The sequence below is a fragment of the Nyctibius grandis genome, chromosome 8 (assembly GCF_013368605.1).
Source record: "Nyctibius grandis isolate bNycGra1 chromosome 8, bNycGra1.pri, whole genome shotgun sequence".
NCBI classification, from domain to species: Eukaryota; Metazoa; Chordata; class Aves; order Nyctibiiformes; family Nyctibiidae; genus Nyctibius; species Nyctibius grandis.
In genome coordinates this window covers 33,880,952-33,903,416 of record NC_090665.1, presented here as the reverse complement: position 1 = coordinate 33,903,416, position 22,465 = coordinate 33,880,952, and the positions used below count along the sequence as shown (strand labels likewise).

At 42.2% G+C, this 22,465-nt stretch overlaps 1 protein-coding gene across 1 annotated transcript; it reads right to left on the bottom strand.

Moving 5' to 3' along the window:
• Window positions 1–9,979: 9,979 nt before the first annotated feature.
• On the bottom strand, window positions 9,980–21,716 carry MCOLN3 (mucolipin TRP cation channel 3). The gene is made up of 13 exons (XM_068406260.1): window positions 21,474–21,716; window positions 19,696–19,863; window positions 19,064–19,217; window positions 18,498–18,582; window positions 18,321–18,417; window positions 17,632–17,731; window positions 15,505–15,617; window positions 15,275–15,424; window positions 13,240–13,341; window positions 13,006–13,128; window positions 12,257–12,463; window positions 11,759–11,888; window positions 9,980–10,037 (listed from the first exon to the last, which is right to left on the bottom strand). Exons 1-13 carry the CDS (start codon window positions 21,699–21,701, stop codon window positions 10,018–10,020), a joined length of 1,677 nt encoding a protein of 558 aa, XP_068262361.1. The 5' UTR covers window positions 21,702–21,716; the 3' UTR covers window positions 9,980–10,017.
• Window positions 21,717–22,465: the final 749 nt, after the last annotated feature.

The following is a 22,465-nucleotide window of genomic DNA, read 5'->3' as shown; positions in this document are numbered from 1 at the left end:
TTTGTGAACAGAGAAAGACTAGTGGGAGATGTGAGGGTCGGTGGCCGTCTTGGGAGTAGCGACTACGAAATGTTAGAGTTTTCGATAGTGGGGGAAGTAAGGAGGGGCAAGAGTAGAACTTCTGCCTTAGATTTCCGGCAGGCTGACTTTAGCCTGCTTAAGAGGCTGGTGGACCGAGTCCCTTGGGAATCGGTCCTGGAGGGCAAAGGAGTCCAGGAAGGCTGGACATGCTTCAAAAGGGAATTGCTAAATATTCAGGAGCAGGCTGTCCCAGTCTGTAGGAAGGCAAGCCGTCGGGGAAAAAGACCGGCCTGGTTAAACAGGGAACTTAGACTAGAACTTAACGAAAAAAAGAGAGCCTACTTGCTCTGGAAGAAGGGCTGGGTAACTTGGGAGGTCTATAGGGATGTGGCCAGGTCGTGTAGGGAGAAGATTAGAAGGGCCAAAGCTCATTAGAGCTCGATTTGGCTGCTACAGTCAAAGACAACAAAAAAAGCTTTTACAAATACATCAACAGCAAAAGGAGGGTCAAGGAGAGCTTCCACCACTTACTGAATGAGGAGGGTAGTATAGTGTCAGGGGATGAGGAAAAGGCAGAGGTGCTCAATGCCTTCTTTGCCTCGGTCTTTAATGTCAAGACCGGTTGTCCTCAGGAGACTCGGCCCCCAGAGCCTGAAGTTAGGGATGGGGGGCTGTGTGAACCTCCCATGATCCAGGAGGAGACGGTTAGTGACCTGCTGTGCCAGTTGGACACCCACAAGGCTATGGGCCCGGATGGGATTCACCCCAGAGTAATGAAGGAACAGGCAAATGAACTTGCCAAACCACTCTCGATTATCTACCGGCAGTCCTGGTTAACTGGAGAAGTTCCAGCTGACTGGAAATTAGCAAACGTAACACCCATCTACAAGAAGGGTCGGAAGGACGATCCAGGGAACTATAGGCCTGTCAGCGTGACCTCGGTGCCAGGCAAGGTGATGGAACAGATCATCCTGAGTGCCTTTACACGGCACATGCAGGACAATTGGGGCATCGGGGCCAGACAACATGGATTCATGAAAGGCAGGTCCTGCTTGACCAACCTGGTCTCCTTCTATGACAAAGTGATCTGCTTAGTAGATGAGGGCAGGGCTGTGGATGTAGTCTATCTAGACTTCAGTAAGGCATTCGACACTGTCTCCCACAGCATCCTCCTGGACAAACTGGCTGCCCGGGGCTTGGATGGGTGGACTCTTAAATGGGTTAAAAACTGGCTGGATGGCCGAGCCCAGACAGTGGTGGTGAATGGGGCAAAGTCCAGCTGGCGGCCGGTCACTAGCGGTGTTCCCCAGGGCTCAGTTCTGGGGCCGGTGCTGTTCAATATCTTTATAGATGATCTAGACGTAGGGATTGAGTGCACCCTCAGCAAATTTGCAGATGACACCAAGCTGGGTGGGAGTGTCGATCTGCTGGAGGGTAGGAAGGCCCTACAGAGGGATCTGGACAGGTTAGATAGATGGGCCGAGACCAACGGCATGAAGTTCAACAAGAACAAGTGCCGGGTCTTACACTTCGGCCACAACAACCCCCTGCAGCTCTACAGGCTGGGGGAAGAGTGGTTAGAAAGCGGACCGGTGGAAAGAAACCTGGGGGTGCTGATCGACAGCCGGCTAAACATGAGCCAGCAGTGTGCCCAGGTGGCCATGAAGGCCAATGGCATCCTGGCCTCTATTAGGAATAGTGTAGCCAGCCGGTCTAGGGAAGTGATCGTCCCTCTCTACTCAGCACTGGTGAGGCCGCATCTTGAGTACTGTGTTCAGTTCTGGGCCCCGCACTTCAAGAAAGATGTTGAGGTGTTGGAGCGAGTCCAGAGGAGGGCGACCAAGCTGGTGAAGGGTCTGGAGGGTCTGACCTATGAGGAACGGCTGAGGGAGCTGGGGTTGTTTAGCCTGGAGAAGAGGAGGCTCCAAGGTGACCTTATTGCAGTCTACAACTACCTGAAGGGAGGTTGTAGTGAAGTGGGAGTCGGCCTCTTCTCCCGGGCAACTAGCGATAGGACAAGAGGGCACAGCCTCAAGCTTCGCCAGGGGAGGTTCAGGTTGGACATCAGGAAGAATTTCTTTACAGAAAGGGTTATTAGACATTGGAATGGGCTGCCCAGGGAGGTGGTGGAGTCACCATCTCTGGATGTGTTTAAGAAAAGACTGGACATGGCACTTAGTGCCATGGTCTAGTTGACAGGGTGGTGTAAGGGCAACGGTTGGACTCAATGATCCCTCAGGTCTCTTCCAACCTGGTTGATTCTGTGTGATTCTGTGAAACAACATTTACACAACTATTTCTCAGGAAACAGGCATTAAATAAGAGGATCTGTAATAGTAATAGCAAGTCTACATTTATCCCTTTCTTAAAACTACATATTTGAAATAGAGAGGCCACTGTTAACACATTTCTCTGAATAACCCACATTCTACCATCAGAAAAAGGTGTCTTAAAGACTAAACAACCAGAGCAGGCTACACAGCACTCTTCTGTTGTGAACATCCAGCTTTAAGCGCCAAACTCATAGGCATTTATTTATTTAAATATCTGGGCATGTAAAAATCAGAGGAACAAGCACAGAGGACTCTTGTTGTAGGTCTCTTAAATCACTCTAAGTTTCTCCCTCTCAACTGAACAGAGCATTGAAAATTTTCCCCTTCTCCTAATCTCCCCCCTGTTTTCCAGTATCATAATTGTCAGAACTTTCCTACTTCACATAAAGATCAAAATCAAACATAATTTTTCTCCTCCCTCCATGTGTTAAGGTAGAGCAATCGTATCTGAAATTAGCTACATAAGCTGATTATCAATCCCATTTACCATCCAGAAAATTACTCCCCACGTTCTGAATTTTATGAAGGACAACATTTTCTCTCAAGGTCAAAACCAAAAGCATAATTTCCAAGTTTTCAGATGCGTTCTTACTCCTTTTGTCCTCACCTGTCTGAAGTGTATAGGTATTTAAACCCAAACCATAGCCCACAAAGCACACGTGATTTGCTAGAACTAGCTATCTCATAAGAGAAATGAGAATTAGAAAACACAGTGAAGTCAACACTGTGGTGTATCCTCGTAAGAGGAAGTGAAAAAAAACAAAAAAATCTTTTTTAACATTAGAAGCTCAAAGGTTATCTTTATTACACAGCCTTAAATCAATCATTCATGAAGGTGATGGGAGGTAGGCTGATTTTGGTTTTGAGACAGGAAAAACACAGGAAGCTTTTTAAGAAAAAGAAACTGAAGTACCTTCCTATTTAAATTTACAATAGAAACATACCAGACTAGTTTTAATAATGTTTAAGATATAAGAACTTTGAAAAATTTAAACACATCTGACAGAACAGCGTATGATAATCATAGCTGTGAGTATTGTTTAAGGAAACAGGTACATACGTACTTCAGTCCTGCACTGACACCCAAAGACATTGTTACTCCTGTACCAGCTTCTCTTGAGGGGCAGCAGCATTTGTGTGGGTACACAATGAACAAGACCAAACCCAGAGTAAAAGTCACAGGAGTAGGTGGGAAAGAAAGAGGAAACAGAGCAGGTTTAAGACTTAAAGCATAAAGGTACGACATAAGAACCACTCCAAGACTTCAGCAAAATCCTCTCCTAAGCTTCAAGTAAAAGCATATCTGAAGTGACATCTTAAAAAAATCAAACAGCAAACCTTATAAGAAACACTATTTTCTTTGATATTCAAATACAGACCATGGAAAACATGGTGGTTTTCTCCAAAGTTGTCTTTCCAGCCCTACAGCTATTCTAAAAACTTGATATTGACTAATAACAACACTTTCACTTTTACACAACCCTTACTTAACTCCACTGGTAGGGGTTATTCTGACTGATGCCTTTAGCTTCCTTTATTAATTAGCAGTAGAAATTGTGAGCAGAAATTCAGCCAAGGAAAGCAACATACTTTTTCAGCTTAAGAGATGAGATTCAAGCCTAGATCACTGTTGAGCTTTGTCTTCCAATAAAGAACAGGCATTCTCTGGTGTAATACTGACGAAATAATTAATTTAGCAATAGGTGAAATATAGCAATTGTTTTCTAATCCATTTGTTTCTAGAATAGATTCAAAATAACATCCAAATAAACTGCATTAAATCTGCAGAACTAGAACCTTCAACCAAAGCACTAAAAAAAGTTAAAAAGCTGAGTGATTAAGTGACTTACCCCATTCAAAACAAATCATCTAGTTCCACCAAACGTTTATTAGCCTAATAATCTAAAAAATAACCCAAACAAAGCACCTAGCTCACAACAGAGTAACAGAACAATTCAATTCAGACACAGCAGTGTAATTAACACTGCTCAATAGGTTTCCATGGTATGTTTTGTAAAGCACTGATACAAGCAAGTTTTGTGAATGAAGACTAACTCTACTATGCATGCTTAAATGCATATCTAACTGTCATTAAGTATTCTCCATCACGAATAATAATTGTTACTAATTCAATTCCAAAAGCTGCATTAGGACAGCCACCATTGCATTGCTGTATCTGGTAGGACAATCCGTGCTTTGGATAATGTTTTGTAGTGAGGCACTGTAAAGCTCCGTGTTCTAGTCAAGAAAGAGGTTTTAACAGTAACGACTAACATTTACAGCTACCTACTTATGAAATAAGCATTTAATATGCAGCTCTCCACCTAGGAGAAAAAGCTCCATTGAATCAAGCAGCTAAAAAGCTACAGAGCACAGATTCACTTAAAAAGAAGTAATTCACTACAGGAGTAACACTAATACTGTCCATCAGAGACCCGTATCAGGAACGTTTATCTACGTGAGCTGTGCATCTTGAAGAGGTGTTAACGAGATTGCTGGGGGTGGGAGGGCGCGGAGAAAAAAGGTGTAAAACCCCCCTGAGTTGGTTTGTACGTATCCGTATCCCACCGGGCAACCCCAGCTTCACCTTCATGATCGTAGTTACTAAGTTCACCACCCGCCCGGAGGAGCGCACGGCCTAGCACTCCTCAGGAGAGTGAGCTCTAAGAAACTGTGAAGAAAAACTCTCCTTTTACAGAGCTGCCAACGCTACCAACAGCGAAGCTGCTGTAGGAGGAGCAGCAGCCCACCAAGGCAGCCAAAGCAAGGGGCACACAGCCCGCTCCCCGGCTGCTCTCCGTGCCCGCACACCAGCAGCGGGACGAGCAGGGGAGTTTTACAGCTGCTGAGCAGCGCGACAAACGAGCCCCCGAGGGAAGGCGGAGGGGACCTACCTTGCGCAGCAGATGACCGCACGAGTTCGCAGCCCCACCGCGCCTGTTCGCTACCCGTGCCCGGGCACTGCGGTGCGCGATAGCGGGCGCGCTCCCCTCCAGCGCCCGCCCCCGCCGCGGGGCACGCCCGTTATCGCGGGCCCGCACGGCCGCTGTGCCCCCAGCGGCGGGCTGAGGCCCGGCCCGCTCCCCGGGGCGCTTCGCTCCCTCCCGGGCCGCCTCGATCCCCGATCCCCGCCGGGCGGGGTGACCCGAGCGGGCAGCGCCGCGCCCAGCCCCGTCCCGCTCACCCGCTGGCGACGGCCCGTCCGCCGGGCAGGTACTTCAGGGAGATCTCCATGGGGCCGCGAGGCTCGGCCGCTGCCCGGGCAGAGCGGCGCGGGGCTCCGGCAGCCCTCAGCGGCGGACGGTGGGAGCCAGCCCTGCGGCCCGGGCCGCGCAGCAGCCCCGTCCCCGCACCCGCCCCGAGTCCTGTCCTGTCCTGCCCCGCCGCCTTTATGGGGCCCGGGCGGAGGAGGGCGCCCCGCCGCCCACGTGCCCTGCGGCCGGGCCGGCGGCGGACGGAGCTCCCTGGGCCCCACCGCCTCTGGCGCCTGCCTTTGCAGAGAACTCCCCGGTGCTCAGGCCCTTGCTCAGTAGTTACTGTTGCAGGCAAGGAGACAACACGCAGGGAAGACTCAGGTTAGATTAGCTACTGCACAGCTGGTTTTGCAGCTGAAAAGGTACTTAGTTCCTCTGAGGATGTGGTTTAACGTGGTTACTCCAAACTAGGGTGGTTCAAAACAGAATGCAGTAAGAGTCGTTGCAGCAACTGTGAGGTCTCTACCTGCCCACGCAGTGGGGATGGGCAGTGTAGGACTCTTACAAAACGCTCTCAGATGATGCTGTGTTTGGTTACAGTCACGCTGTTTAAGGGAGAAGGAGAGAAGGAGGAACAGAAGCCCAGACACATCTATGCGCAGTTACTCAAAATTAGCTGCAAGGGCATTATAGAAGCTCATCCATGAAAGTTTTCTTCAGGCTTCCTCTGAAGCATCTGGTATGAGCCTCAGGCAGGAAGATGCTCCCAACAGATGCAGTCACAGGTTTGGTCTTTTACAGCAGCACCTGTTTTTCCTCCCATCTGCCAGAGATAAATTATGCCTTTACACATTTTTTAATTGGAAAACTATGAGGATATCTGGATTTGATTTCTTCCTCTTTTGCATGCACACTGTTTACCTTCCCTTGAGAATATGCTTCAACCCAACATGGAAACTGGTATGTAGAAACAAGTATGGCCCCCACCTCTCTCTTCCCCTCAGTGTAACTGCATTCTGTTAAGAGATCTGAGCTCTGCTGGAAACAAAAAGTTCTCACTACCTGAGCATATGCAAAACATTGGCATTGAAATGAGCCTTGGTATGAAAACAGCTGTTAAACCAATTTAGCACCCTGCAACTTATTTTCATGAGGAAATACTATCATTATTTTTCAGGCAACTCTTTCCAGAGCCCAGTAAGAATCAGAACAAAGGAAATCTCTTACCCCTCCACACCTTCTTGAATAGCACTGAAAGCTCCATTTTCCTTAGGATGGCATTTTTAAGCATAATGGGTTTATCTGATGCTTCATCTGTTTCTTTGCTCTTCCCACCTGCATTTTACAGTTCTATCTTTGCCTGCTTGATTGTATCAGCACAAAGATACCGATGTCTCCAGGATGCAGCTTTACATGTGTTACTAGCATTGCTAATGTTGAGATCACTGATACTGTTGACTTTTTTTTTAGAATAAGATCATTGTCACGCTTCTTGGCTCTGCAGGGCCATAACCAGCACATCATATATTGACACAAAATAAGCTTAAAAAGCCCCACCACACACGCAACAGCAGCAGGCACGGGTGTCCTGGCAGAGCTGCACTGCATCTCAAGCGCAGCCGGTAGGCTAGAGAACACAGCATTGACTGGCCTCTTTTCAGGAGAGCAAAATACTTAGGCAGATGAAGGTCCTGAACACCAAGGATCAAGCAGGTCAGAAATCTGGACAGCAAGCACTTAAATTGCCAGCAGCACTACCAAGGTCAACAATACATGTTTGAGTGTCTGGTTTTCTTAAAAAAACCACATACAGGTAGGTATCAGATATGTAACCAGTAACCTTTCAGGGTACTGTTCTTCTTTCCCCTGTGTAACAGCCTGCACCCATGGCCAGAAATATGCAGGTGCTGCTCTGCTAACTTTATAATCAGTTATCCCTTCTTTTCCTCCCGCCTCATCCCATCCCATCACACTGCGACCCAGCCCATTACTGTTTGAGGGCAAGTTGCCTTTTATCAACTCTTTCCTCCCCAAACCCACACAACTGCCAGCAATACTAAATTAAAAGCTTGCAGTCCAGCAGAAGTAACAGAGCATTGTTTTCCACTGAATTTCTGTGTCTCAGTTGATTGAGTTTCTAGCTGTAGCACAAGCACAGGTTATTACTTAAAGACTCTAACAGGGATTTCACTGCACAACAAGCTTCATAGTGAAGTTTGCCCTTCAGGCAACAGAAACCAGTCTTCAGTGGAAGATTTCTGCTATTAGGAATAGAAAGAATCTATATATGGTATCTTTTCCTGCTTTGGGGTTACCCAGTGTAGTTTTCCATGCCTTATGCTCCTACTGCAGGCTTCTATAAACATGGTTTCTCCCTGCTTCTGTAAAACTTCCTAAGAATTTGATATTTTAGAGCGCTGTCAAATTTTGTTTAAATTTGTTGCCAATTTCATAAGTTAACAGTGATGAACCATATGCTCTGCCTCATTTCTAAATGAAACCAGACTCCTACTTGCCTTATAACTGTATTGGCAAACAGAGTATTCCATAGCTGTTTACAAACTGCACCTGCATTTTGAGCAAATTATTAATCTTAGCTTTCTCTTAACTCTGTATGAAAAAGCCTTGCTAAGGAGTCAGCCTTCTGCATTTCAGTGATCTTACTTTCATCCTTGTCAGAATTCCTTGCACAAACTATTGTAAACAATAGTGATGTGCACATTATATATTATGTGTTGTCAAAGATCCATAAGGAGTTTAGTGTGTCAACAGAAAACAAGGTTACTTAATATTTGCTTTTCAAGGCAAGATTGCCTTGAATCTCCTTGAAAAGCTTCAGAAGTCTTCAATCTTAAGCGACTGTTGGAAGACAAGGACTTCAATACAGGAAACTTTCAGATACTGTGAATAATCTGTTCTGCCTACACCTTGCATTTGTTTTGTCTTTGCTGAATTTGAACGTCATGTAATGTACAGGAGCATTTTTAGTGTAAGGTTTAATACTTGCTTAATTGTTTCTTTGGCAAACTCTGAAATGCTGTTAAACAGGATCAGCTGGGAACAGGTCCTCACCACGGTCCACAGGAACTATCTTGACTACAGGAAATGCAAGTTCACACACTCTACACAGTTTCATGCCAGAAATTGCATATTGCTACAAAAAAAAAGCTCCTATATGAACCTGGTAACATATTTACTCTTAAGATGAATACTGACACACCCAATACTTACTGCAGCTGGAAGTGTTTATTGTAGCGCATTTACAACGTGAAAATTCAGACAGAACATGTTCAGTGTCTTCCACCTTTGTGCACAGCATTATACGTTGTCACACACAGCTACAGGAATGTGTCTCACAAATGCAAGTTATCTAAAATACGCTTCCCTTTGGTTTCCTATTCTGCTCCCAGAGTGAATAGACTATAGAAAATAAGGCATCCATTAAATGGTATCACAATCAACAAAGTATATAAACTAAGTTGTCAAAACCGAATTTTAAGATCTCGTTTCAGACAGCCACTCTGAGCGCCAGGTTATGAAGTTGGTAGGAAACATCCAGTTTCTAAAGCGTGGAGAGAGATGACTCTCGCAGATATTATCTTCTGTGTATTTAACTTAGTTTAGACTTCAGGTGTACAGACTTGTGTACCAGAGGAAGATTTCAAATAAAAAAATAGATATTTTGAAAGTGCTTTTGTCTGACTTTTCCTTTAAAAATGTCAGGTCAGCACACTGCAAAGCTGAAGACTGTAACTGATCCTACCCAGCGCTGGATATAGGAGAACATCTACATTTCTCCACTCAACTCACCCCTCAAACTTCAGTTCTGGCCTGGCATATCCCTGGGCTCTCTGAGAAGAGCCTGCCACTTACGTCAAGTGGTACTTAATGTTTATAGAAATATTTAGTTTATGCTCTCGGACATATTTGAATGGCTTGTGTGTCAATTCACTGTAATGTCTCCATAAATAGTTTTAGTTTATTTTTACTGTAAGCGCAGATAAACAAAAAATGCTGAGGGCTCTAGAGTGAGCTTTCATTCATTCAGTGATGGGTCAGCCATAGCTAGATAATGCCTGCAGTACTGAGGGCTGGGTTGGTGTTCAAAGTTGTAGTTGTCTAGCACTATTTCTACTTACAGTTGAAAGTTACTGCATTTCTAGTCTACTCACATAATCTAGCCAAGTCTCTGAACACAGACAGCTTTTTAATGCCCTTTGCATTCTAGCACAATTTAACTGAGGAAACAAACAGAACAAAGCTAATAAAACCCCAAACCCCCTGAACTACCAGTGAGAGTGCCTAATCAGAAAGACTGTAAGTTTATCATAAGCTTCTGCCAGAGCCTTACACTGTTTTTCAAGGAAGGCAAATTCAGGCTTTAGGTATAAGGTTTTCCACCAGCTCCACTGTCCAGTTCTTGCAATGTGTGCTGCTTTAAAGCCTCTGTGATATACTCCCACAATCCATTAAATGTGTCCACTACAACCTGTACAGGAGAGGGGGAAAAAGTTGTCAGGTGCATGCATCAAAATAATAGTTTCATTGTACAAGGAGCCTTAAAAATGCATCTGAACCATTTAATTACTGATTTGACACACACACATAATATGCTATGAACCACCATAAAACATTTTGAACAATGAATTTGTTCTTCTCTCAAACAATTAAGAGAAGCCTTGTGTGTCCCGTAAGACCATATGGCTATTTAAGGAGGAGAAGCCATAGAACTGATAACGCAACATCCCACTCGAGATACTTATTTATTCCCACAGATCATCTGTCTCAAAATAAAACCAGAAGGCCACAGTACAGAGCTAATGGAGCCATGTCCAGTATTTGCAGGCAACTGCAAAGTCAGCCCCCGGTCTAGCTTCTAGAGAAAGAAACACACTATTTCCAGATTAAAAAAAAAAAAAAGTTTGTAACACTAACATGCATGATATGAGGCATGCATGTGGATCAAGACATTTGGCACCAGGATAAAATCATTAAAGAGCAGATAATCCATTAAGGAAACAAGGCTCTGAAACAAGGCACTTAAATGCCTACAGGTCCGTTTGAGTCCAGGGTGCTGCTGGCTGCCCAGTATTCCTGAAGAACAAGTTGCTTGAGAGTAACGAAGTTTTCCTTTTCGAATGCTCTTGTAGAGTCCTGATCCCTGCCTCACAGTCAGTGGGAAAAGTATTACATCCCTGCCCTGCCCTGCCTCATGTTGGGTTTCTTGCCTGGTTAAACTGAGAGATGTGTGCAGAAAAGGAAATATTAACATGTCCATGCCCTTTACCCAGGAGCAAGATGCCCTGCTCTGCTTCATCCCACACTTTCATCTCCAGTAAGGCACCTGGTCAGAACAGCGGCTCTCTGCTCTGGACTGGCTCACTGCAGGCTCTGTTGTCTCACTGCTCCAAAATATGTCCCTGTCTCCTCCTCCTCATAAATATATTCTATCTGGCATATAACAATATAGCACACCAGAAAAGCCCAATACCAAGGAGCTGCAAATGCCTTTGATCTTTTCAATCAAGCTGCAAATATTTTAAGGCTCCCCCAACCACGGCACCCTTCAGCAAGCAAGACTCAGAGTTGCTGCCAGCCAGGTTAAATATAAACCATGTATCCTGCAATCAGCATTCCTGAAGAAACAAAACTTCAAATAACTGAAGCATTAAACTCTCCATAGTGGAAGTTAGGCAATGCTTTTCCAAGTGCTGTGATAGTATCTTAAACTGCATGCTGTCTTAAAACCTTGTCAAGCTGATTTTCTCCGTAAGTTACAGGCCTGCTACTACTTCAGTTCGGACACCTTACTGCATGAGGTATCATTAAGAAGTGGGTAGGAAGACACTGAATGAGTTCTGTAAGTCCTGCCTACTGCAGTGAGTACAGGAAATGTTAATGCTTGCACATTATACACACAGGGTTCCCAAGTTACTGTATATATTATCTCACTTTCTGTACTATTTTTCATAAGTGATTCTTAATTTAAAAGTTCCCTCACCTCTCCTAAGGAGTTTGTTACCTGCAGACATTTCACTAAAGTGCTCCATTCTAGAGCATTAGAAATAGTTTGGGATTTCTTGTGTTTTTTTTTTTTTCCCCTCCACCCCCAAAAATTTAAGTACTCTTCATAAACATTACACCAGCAACATTTTGTGGTGTGTTCCTTTTGCATATACCTTAATGTATAATTTTAATATAGGTACATACCGTTACAGCAACAGAAGAGAGATGCAGAACTCTCCTCCTCTAACCTGTACCTGCCAGAGTTTGGTAAGTCTTTGCACTGTGATATAAATCTCTGAAGTTCTGTCTCCGGAAAGCCATCTTGCTGGTAGTGCTAAAAATCGATATTTAGTTAAACCTTTAACAAGGCTAAAACATACAATAACCCAAATCCTCCCAGAACACTTTTCAGACATTGCTCAAGTCTGAAATTAGAAGATTCACAGAACCAAATATGAAATTACTGCTTTTTAGTAGATACTTAGCTTCCATTGGAGCAGGAAATCAGATAGGCTTGTAAGAAAACTGAAGCAGGGAGGGACTAAAAACCTCTCGGCATTACCCTACACCCTCAAAAGTAGCCATTATATTTATTTTTTAAATTGGCATGCACTGGAAGTCAAAATATTGAGGGAGATGAGAGTCTTGATAGCACCAATTTTGCACTTTTATTCCAAACAACGAGTAAGAGTCCATGCTTACCTTGACAGTTTCATACGTATCTGTAATGAGTGCAATGAAGAGACTCAGCACCATATAGATGAACAGACTGATGAAGGAGTAGAGGTAGATCCTACTGAATAACCAAACCAAGTAACTTTTCTGCTGCATTTTTGCAAAGGTGGCAAACATGTCATCTCCATTGATCAATGAAAACAGGCATTCAGAAACCGTGTTCAGAGAGCGAAACTAGAGAAGAGGGAAGAAGACAAGGACACGTGTCGCTGCTTTATTTGGATCCAAAGACTGTACATAACTCGAAGATACACAGCTGATGACTGGGTGCCTCAGATCTCTTTGTACACCCAGGGTATGACAAGGTGCAAACAGTAAAACATTTGAGGAATGAGCAAAGTTTGTCACCTCCTGTATGCATACACATTCAATTCAGATAAGCCAATTTCACTTTTAAAAGGGGTAAGGATAAAGTCTCCAAAGCTTTAGTCTGACACCGGTGTTCTGCGAGATGAAGATTTCTCAAAACACCAGCATGTGATTGGGAGTCATGGCAGCTTCCACTTCTGACTCAGAGCTTTCATAACTCGAGGAAGGTCTGACTGAGTCATGGAAGTCAGACTCCCCAAACAGAGCAGCATCATGTTGAAGATGCACTATTTTTATATTAAGGGAAGCCTTGACATGGAAACTTAGAAGACACCAGTAGTAATCTTTCATTTGTTTGGAATCCATTCTGTTATTCAAGTTGTCTGTTTTCATGTTAAGTATATTACCTTCACATGGTATGGTCCCAGTACAATCCATCCACAGAAACAATAACCCAGGTAGATCATAGCAGCACAACAGCAGAACCTCATTACGTTGGGTAATGCTGCTCGCAGTGTTAGGATGAGAAGCTGCATAAAGCAATGCAAACAGTTAGAATTCAACCAGACATTTCTTCCAGTCCTCTTATAGCAGCAAACAGAATAAATACCAACAGCACGAAGATCCCAGGAGATCCTTACATTATACTTCTGAAAGAAACCTAGGTAGCGAATGACTCCAAGCCACACAAGCATAGTTGATGTTCCTAGGAGTATGCTACAGACATCGTAACTTGTCAGACTCTAAAAAAAAGCAGAAAAGAAAGAAAAAAAATCAAGTATCATAACAACTGACAAGTTCTAAATTGCAACTCTCATTACTACAAAGATCTGTTAAGAAACATTGTTTTCCTTGGCAATCTCTCCCATTAAAAATTAGTTTGGGGCAATATGCATCTGAGAGCAGAAGTCTCACCAAAGAGCAAGGGCACTTTCAGGAGTAACTCATGTCACATGCCTTTACATATGGCTGTTTGTAAAATAGATTCTGACAAGACAAGCTTCACTTCCAAGGCCAAGAGCGCAGGGGCACTGCAGGTGCAGGGACACCCACTCTGTACCTGGCTCACTAAGATCTGCAGAGTGGCACTGCAAACATTTTCATGCTGCTTCCAGACCTGCGGCAACTGTTTCTGGAATCCACGTCGACAGATTCCCCAGAGCAGCTTGGGAGACTCTCCACTGCATCCCAGTGGACAGTGTAGACGTGAGTTTAGAACCGCGCAGCAAAGAAGGTTCTTCCAGGATGTAGGCTAAGCAGTTCTTAAAAAACAGCATGACTTGTCAGCAGGGCTCAGATAAATACCAAGGAGGATCTTGCTAGGTAGCTGGGAACTGTGAGGTGTAGAAAGTTATCAAGGAGAAGACTAATTAGCTTCTAATTAATTCTAACTGGAACTTCATTTATATTTTATTGGCACTTCACTGTTTTCTTCCACCTATACAAACTGGCTTGTTTTCATCCAAGTTAGCATATATCCTGTTCCCTGAACTGCAGCTCTACTCTGAAATGGATCATGACAGCTTACTTGAATAAGAAGTTTTCACTGTTTTCTGGTTTTATTTCTCTAAGAGTTGGCTAATCTTTTACATTAGCATAATTCATTTACAGCCTGACAAAACCCAAATTTAGGCTACTTTAATGTGAACTTGTTATTCAGCCATTTACTTTCACACAGTAATATTGAACAAGATCTCATTATGGTCCACAAGGCTTGCAAAATGAAGTGAAATGTACCTGTAAAGAAGAGTTTTAGTAAAATACTCTCTTAGAAAAGAAACATATATAAGTAGATGTATTTATATACATAAGCTCCAGAACCCCAAATGCAAGATCTTACTCCAATCCTGTTCTTGTCTTCGCTTCTGCCAAAGCAGGATGGAGTTACCTCTTATCTTAGCCAACTTCCTCATAGCTTCTTTCTACTCCTGAGTTTGTAGTTCCTAAGGTAAGATAGGGCAATTTGTAGACGGCGTGTATGATAGTCAAGCTGTCACCAGATGGATTTCAGACCCATCCTTTCATCACTACTGTCTAAAGTCTGTTGTGTTGCAATGTCACACTTCAAAGTCTGCTACAGATTTGGTGACGAACAACATTATCTGAATATTAGAGTGCTTCAGGATAGCACATTGTAATATTTTTTCTTCCCTAATTCTGGCTGCACATAATATGTTTTAGAAAGATTTTTTTTTTTGTATCAAGTTTATTTTAGAAATTGAAGGCCTAGAACCTGGCTGTGGCTGTTATGTGGATGCTGGGAACCAGAAGCTGGGAAAGCAGCAAAGTGATGTTTAAGGAGAGAGTCTCTGTGCTAGTTAAACACTTGTTAAATGGGAAACAGAAAGTTAAATGCTAAATTCTAGAAAAAATCCATCAAATAAGCAAATATAAGTGGTCCTAAATGGCGAAGAGAGGAAGTCAACAGTCTTAAACTTTCAAGTTCATTTTATTCCTTGGAGTCACAAAGAAGCAAAGAACTACAATATCTAGTGATATTTGGAGTTTTTAAATCTTGCAATTGGAAACAACACATCTCAATTATAATACCAGAGAGGAAGATAAGAGTTTTAAAATTTCATGCCACTCAGAATCAAGTACAGCCAGCCTAAAGTCCTCTGAGAGATTTAAACCTAGCTGGGACAGAAAAGATCAGTTTTGCTGTAAAAAGCTTACCTTGGCTTGTATCTCCATCTTTAGAGTTGATCCAACAATAGTTAAGACATCGCTAACCATAATCAGGATGTACCATCCATTGACAAATTCCATTTGATCACTGAAAGATACTTCTTTCTTATAATAAAATAGGAAAAAGCTTACAAATTCCTAGGGGAAAGGACAAAAAAAAAAGTTAATCAATCAGACTTCACAAGACATGAAGAACCCAAGGAAAGAGTTATACCCACCCTTTGGAGCCGAATTCCTTTAATCACTGATCGTGTGCAAAGGATCAATGAGGCCAGACAAGTCAATATCACAAAAGCATCGAAGATCATCATGTAATGAGTGTTCTTCTGTACTACAAGAACAAAAATGTACATGTTTGTTATAAGATGCATTTCATCTTGTTGACCATCTTGAGTATTGAAGAATCAAGTTTTGATGTTAACTATGTTTATACAACTGAATTAAGAAAAATCTTAGCATTTTTCCCACAAAAATTTATCTGAGATATTTTCATGAGACACACAAGTGCATCTGCACTACAGATACCACTTCAGTTAATTTAGGAAGGTTGATACTACATCAAAAACATACCAGAGCGTAAGTGCTTCTTACAGCCCTGCAAAAATAGAGGTGGGAGTTGTCCATTTTACAAGCACTGGAATAGCCTTTGGAGTGACAGAACTTGTCAAGAAAAAAAAAAAAGAAATCTCAGGAACTTTACAGCATGTATCTTCTCTTCCAGACCATTGTTTGACTATCAGATAGGTTTTCTGTCCTACAGCAGTGCAGATAATTTGCACAGCTGCTCAGCTAGCCAAGACCAACAGTGAGCTACACATGAGTTCTCCATCTCTTATGTTACTAAAATTCACATTCTTGATCAACTAAGGTCAATTTTTGCACCAAATCTACCACTAGACCTCCTTTTGGTTTTTATATCTATCATACAGCTGAAACACGATGAGACAGTACAAGAACTAGATTTTTAATGCTAGAAGAGTTATTGTTTGAGAAAAAAATTGAAACAAATTAATGCTAAATTTGCAAGAAAATGCAGCAATTCTCCAAAACGGGATACTGGAGTTCTAGTTGACTTCACAAACTGCACTACTCAGAAAAAGCCCACCTACTTCTTGCTTATACCAAAGTCACGAACACATGTACTGTTGCCATTTAAGTTGGTTTTTGCAGTGTAGTCCAGAACAGCAACAACTTGTTATTGTCCAGTTGCAATCATTACCTTTGTATTTTTCCTTGGCTTTCAGAAAATAATACAGGGTACTCTAGGAGATGATTTTGAAAACTGTTATAGAGGCAATCTGCATAGACATCAAATGTGGATTATTACAGAAGCCTGGTATCAAAACCTTCTTGTACTGCTGCACAAGCAATCTGTTAGAGGTAGCATGCCATCTGGTGTGCATTTATAACATGGCAGCTAGCAAAGCTAGTTGATAAAGTGTTTAATGGAATATGCGTTTGCATAAGTAAGTGGTGTGCTTTGTACTCTGTGATGAGTTTCATGAAATTCCCCAAAATTAATTCCAATCTGGATCTTTAAAAAGAAATCTTTTTTTCATGACCAGCTCTTCATTTCCTAACATAGGCATAGCAAAGGGGAAAGCGACAAAGAAGAAAAATGGACCTGATTCATCCTATTGCTTACTTCAGCAAAAAATTTAAAAATAAATGGAATTTAGAGTCCTGGAAAGCTTCTGACTTTCAAAGAGATTATTTTCTCTAATCAAAAAAGATCTCAAACAATGTTTTGACCAGACCCAATAGCTGCCAACAAAGGGTGCTCTTGTGAGTAACTATTTAAGATAGATTGTTTAACCATACTGTGCATCTCAGTTACACCCAAATACATGCCAAACAACATTTAAGCAGCAGTAGGAAGTGTTTCTAGCCATTCCACTCCAGCAAGCCTTAGCAACAGTGCTTCCTTATCTTTCCTGGTGCTAAGTCTTGAAATAAGAGTGAATCAGTTTCAACTTTCCACCGCTATCATGTGTCCTTCTGTTGCCTGGTGCCACAAGAATGGTTCACAGCCCTACCTTAAGCGATGAGCAGTGTAAGTAAGTTCAGCAGCCAAAGACAGAAGGATGCACACTGAGGTGGGGAAAGATTTTGGTTTGACAGTATCAATGGTGAAAGGTTTGAGAACTGCTAAGGAAAGTAATGGTGTGGCTGGGTTCCCAGGATTTCAGATCAGAGGTTGAAGAACAACAATTCCTTAGAAAATCAGGATTTAGAGAGCATCCACTAGAGATGTCAATAGCGCCTCATCTTTTAAAGGTTAACAGACATTGTGCTAGTGTGGCAGAAGTTTAGCATAAAAATTTGAACACATTTACGTCACTTACTTGATCCAGAAACATGCCAGTCTTTACACTCCCTGATCGCTATGTCGTTGTCTAGGCTTATTTTAATTCTTCCACTATGTGCTTTATTATCAAACACTATCTGTATTAACAACAAAAAAAAAGTGCATGTCTTTTTAAAGTTAAACCATTACACTGTATTGCTCAGCTTGCATAATGATTCAGAATCTTCTCCTACGGGAGAAGTTATGAAACTTGTTTAAGCTTAAGGTAATTCCAGTTTATTCAAATAAATGCTGTCAAAGTGAAAGACAAATCTGGTGAACCATATATTTGCCACAAATTGCTTGATCAACTAGACACTAGGTGAAATTCTTTTAAACTACAGCCTCATTCCTCTATGATCTGAAAACAACCTTTCCTAGAAGCATCTCTCTAAAGAGAAGAGGTTTATGCTTTATACTTCAGATAGATTAGAGCACAAAAGGCTGTAAGCCAAGCAAGTGCTTCAGGACCACATCACAAGCACTCAAAGCTTAACCTCCCACAGTCACAACTGGTGGTTATTTACAGGGTACACTAAGCCATGACAGAGTAACCCAGACAGCACTAGGGACCAGTCAATGGTGCCCAACACTCTTCAGAAAACATCTGCACTGACTGTGCATGGTAAACCAGCAAGAACGGTTTCTCGTTTTGAACAGGAAGACACGTGGCCGGCTTCCACGTACCATCAGAGTGAAATCGTAACAGTCAGGGAGCTCGTGGTGACGAACGGTCTGGAGGTTGATTGCCTTCAGATTGAACATGAGCTGCACCGTCACCAGTCTGCAATAGAGCTTTGTATTAGCTTTTCACAGGGCAAATGCACGAGTACCCCAATACAGGAGGTGCTGATTCCTCCTCACCTGTGGAAATCCAGAGTGAAATTCAAATTGTGCTTTCCCACTGTTGTGTTGTTTAACGGCGTCATTGGCTCAATGTACAAGCAGTCTGCAATGGATAAGCACTTACAACAATATCTCATGGGTTATCACGCTCTTTAACTGTAACCTGCCTTTCCCACTCCCGAGGCTGGAAGAGCTGTTGACTACACCAGGCAAGACAGCACTCTTAAGTGAGGAGTCATTTGGGACGTTAGCTGACAAATATATTGGCTTGCCTGAACCAGCCAAGTTATTCATCATGAATTCATAGGGTAGGCTCCTGAAATTAGCCCAAAATACTTGTATTAGATGGTCATCAGTGCTAATAGCTCATCACTTGTTTTGTGGCAGTAGACATAAAGGACTGTTACCTTGAAGGTGAGGGCTAGAGGTTAGTTACACAGTAGTTTTCTTGCCAGTTTTGGCTGGTAGTAAGTTCAATATAGATCATTTGATAGGACTATACAATACTGCATGTCTATAAGAATTCATCATAAATGTAGGGTCTCTCCTCCCAAAGAACTGATACAACAGATATGGTTCATTACCAGTCACAATCTCTGGGTCTATATCAAAGGTGTCATTTCCAGGACAGATGGTTCCCCGCTTGTAGAACTGCTGACACACGGCCAGAGCTGTCTCTTCTGCTCCCCTCTTCTCATAAGCATGGTTTCCAACAGAAATGTTGGGCAGCTGTAAGTACTAAAGTTCAGAACAAACAGACAAACCAACTTAGATGGCACCAAAACTGTTAAATCTCTGAAAAAAAAACCCAAACCAAACCCAGAAGTGTTTGGATCTGTGCCATAACCCATCTTTTTTATTTAAAAGGTCACCTAAAGAACTTGGAAACCTACACCACACTACAGCTGAGTCCTCAAATACTTCAAGGTATTTGACAAAAACAGTTTTAATTATTTTTTTTCTCTTTACAGTCCTTACTATAAAGCCTAATCTGTTATTTGCAAAGCACTCTGTCTCAAATCCAAGGCCTGCATTTAGTGCAGAATTAGCATATTGATTAGCTTTAAGGATGTCGCCACAATGACAGAAAACCTGAATGAGTCAACATTCTAGTCTTAAGCAACTGGCACAGAAGTTCAATCAGGGAAGGTGGAAGAAGAAAAGGTACCCAGATAAAGAGCATATGTGTTGTATACATTGCAACGACAATCCTTACCTGGTTTATTGCAAAGAATATCTGGTCATAGACATCTGATTGTGTGTATACAGCATAGGTATCATCCATTCTGTCCATGTATCCTTTCAAGAAGAGATGTTTGAATGCAACAGTGTTCTCTTCTTTGAAGGCAACCACCATTTGATTGCTCAATCCAAACACCACCAGCTGAAAAAGACATTTATATTTTCTGTTCAAAGACAAAGTTGGCTTCTGGATTAACATTTTCATCACACTGGTAGACACGGCACTTACATGCAGGCTACTCTATTTCACAGCTGGTCAAAAGAAAGCTTGACTTCAGAAAACAACGGGTTTCAAGACTGGTGCTTTAACATGTTTACCAGCATCTTGGCCAAGGACTGACATTTTTACAAAGAAAAGGATACCATCTCAAATTCAAGCTACCCATATACTGTTACACATGCTTTGTTAGTTCAGCCTGACATTAATGGGACTTGCCTTGATGAATATCAGTGTACCTTAGCCAAAAAGGCAGGACAGGACTTAACCAGACATCACTTTGAAGTCCTTACTCCAGTGCACAAAAGGCAAATTGAGGACAACTCAGAAAAAAAAAACCATCCTTCCCTCAGGGTGCTTTGAGAATAACTGATCAAAACTGTGCTTGTAACAGGATAACCTCTGAAGCTGTTAAAAAATATATTGCAATTGTCCATGAAAAGTTAGCATAAAACCCTGCTAGCTACTATTCAGGCTAGAAAAGGCTTTTAGAAGAATGCGATGTATTATTTGTGGGAGCTCGCAATTCTCTTTAGTGACTATTGTTTCAAATCTAGTGTTAGGAGCGTTGTGAAGAAACTCATCAGCGATTAAGTCTGAATCAGTAGCCTACAGATTAGTTTTATGGCCACGATGCAAACTGGATATGTAGGTCTTGATAAGGATAACTCAGTTACAGAGATACTAAAATGCTCTGTGGGCAAGCTCAGCGTGGTAGGCACACAGGAATACACCAGCAAATCAACAGTGCTAAGACTGAATTACCTACTGGCAGATTTTCTCTGAAAAGGCTAAATCAGCATTAGTTTCTTTCTTACTTAGGTTCTTCCACCATCAAATTTTATTTTTAATTGCAAAATGGGACAGATGACAATCAGAGGATGATGATATATTTCAAACTAAAGCAGTAAGTAAGGGATACAAACATATTGCCAGAGGTACAGCAAAAGAATCATTATTCCTGCGGTTCGTCCCATCATTCATGCAACCGTGGAGAACATTGTGCTCTATACTTGTATTGTCACAGCACTGACACCACCATAAATGTAAATCACATGCGGACAACTCTGAAGGATCATCATCTGAGGTGTTAGAAAGATTTTACGAAAGACCTTCTTCCTCCTTAACCACAGAACTTTGAGACAAACAGTTGTGTTTTAAGCAGCAGATAAATGTGTTCTATGAAATCTCTGGTGCAAGGCTGGGTGAGAGGAAGAGTGGGTCAAAATGTTTTTTTCAATACAGGAGTTTGTATACCAAAAAAAAAAGGGAAAGAAAAAAAAAAGTAAAGTAAAAAGTACAGCAGAGCCCTTAAACATGGTTCCTTTCATCTCCACTCTTAGGAAAGCTATCCTTCAACTCAATAGTTATAGGAGACAATTATGCCATCTGAGATCTAAGCTACATAAATGCAACTAAGACAGTTTTGCTGTCTATCCTCTCCCTGTCTCTGCACCACACCAAGAACAGCATTTGTCACCTGCACTCCTTATTTGAGTTCCCATGGAAGAGTCCCTATGTCCCTAGTGACTCACCTGAATAGTAACCATTGCTATTTTGAGTAGCTGAATCCCAAGTTTCCAAGGTTTCCTGCCCCGGGCCCAGAATTTCTCACATGGGTTCATGAAGAAGAACTTTAACTTCCTTCTAAGCTGGTCTTCCAAAAGCCCCTCCTGTGATACTGACAGGTGTCGTTTGTAGCTGCAAAGATTTTCATCATTGTGAGCACTGCAGCTGCTCACAGCCACTTCAGGATTTTCCATTTCTGTAACAAAAAGAAGTCCATGTCAGTTGGAAAACATGCAAGCACGAATACAAGTAGCATCAGATCAGTCTGCACTGACAACCTGGACTCCAAAGATGTTTATCTTCTGTGAAAGCCACTTGCACGTTACACTGAATTTAAGACCTTGTTCATAATATTGCACATGTTCTGCAGAACCCAAAGAAAAGTCCGGGCAAGCTCTTAAATTTGCAGACAGGCTATCAGGACATTTATTTAATAGCGGAATTTCTGTCTCTTTGGAATTATGGTGCCACTTGCTGAAAAATTCTTCCTTTCTCACTTGCCACCATCATCATATATGCAAGACATCCTGACTCATTTCTTTTTGTGTCCAGAAGAGTACCAAAAGCATCTCATGAGCATTCACTCTTCTGGAAAACTTATCTACTTCTGCAGCAAGTATTTTCCCCTGCCACCAGCCTGCTGTCCAGTCCTTGAAAGAAATGGAATTTTCCAGACAGACAGCATTTTTCTTAGACATTAGTGTTAGCATCGTTCGCTCTTTAAAATGGAGACCCAGCGTGCCAAACAGCAATTCACATACATTACCTGAGCGCATTAACTTGTCATTTAGCAAGAGTATATCTATTTCTTCAGCCATAAAAGACTGAACGCAAACCAATGGTGATCATGAAACAGTCAAAAAGACCAAAAGGCAATTGTATTCAAGCATCATAATTAGCTGAAGAGGCTCACATTGTAGATGAGTGTGAGGGGAAAGATTAGAAGAGAACCTTATAA

Coding starts and splice junctions, on each gene's coding strand:
- MCOLN3 (XM_068406260.1), bottom strand. CDS start 21,701: ATGGAAAATCCTGAAGTGGCTGTGAGCAGCTGCAGTGCTCACAATGAT. Junction 15,425..15,504: donor AAGGAATTCGGCTCCAAAGG/GTGGGTATAACT, acceptor CCTTTCCCCTAG/GAATTTGTAAGCTTTTTCCT. Junction 13,342..15,274: donor AGATGGAGATACAAGCCAAG/GTAAGCTTTTTA, acceptor GCTTTTTTTTAG/AGTCTGACAAGTTACGATGT.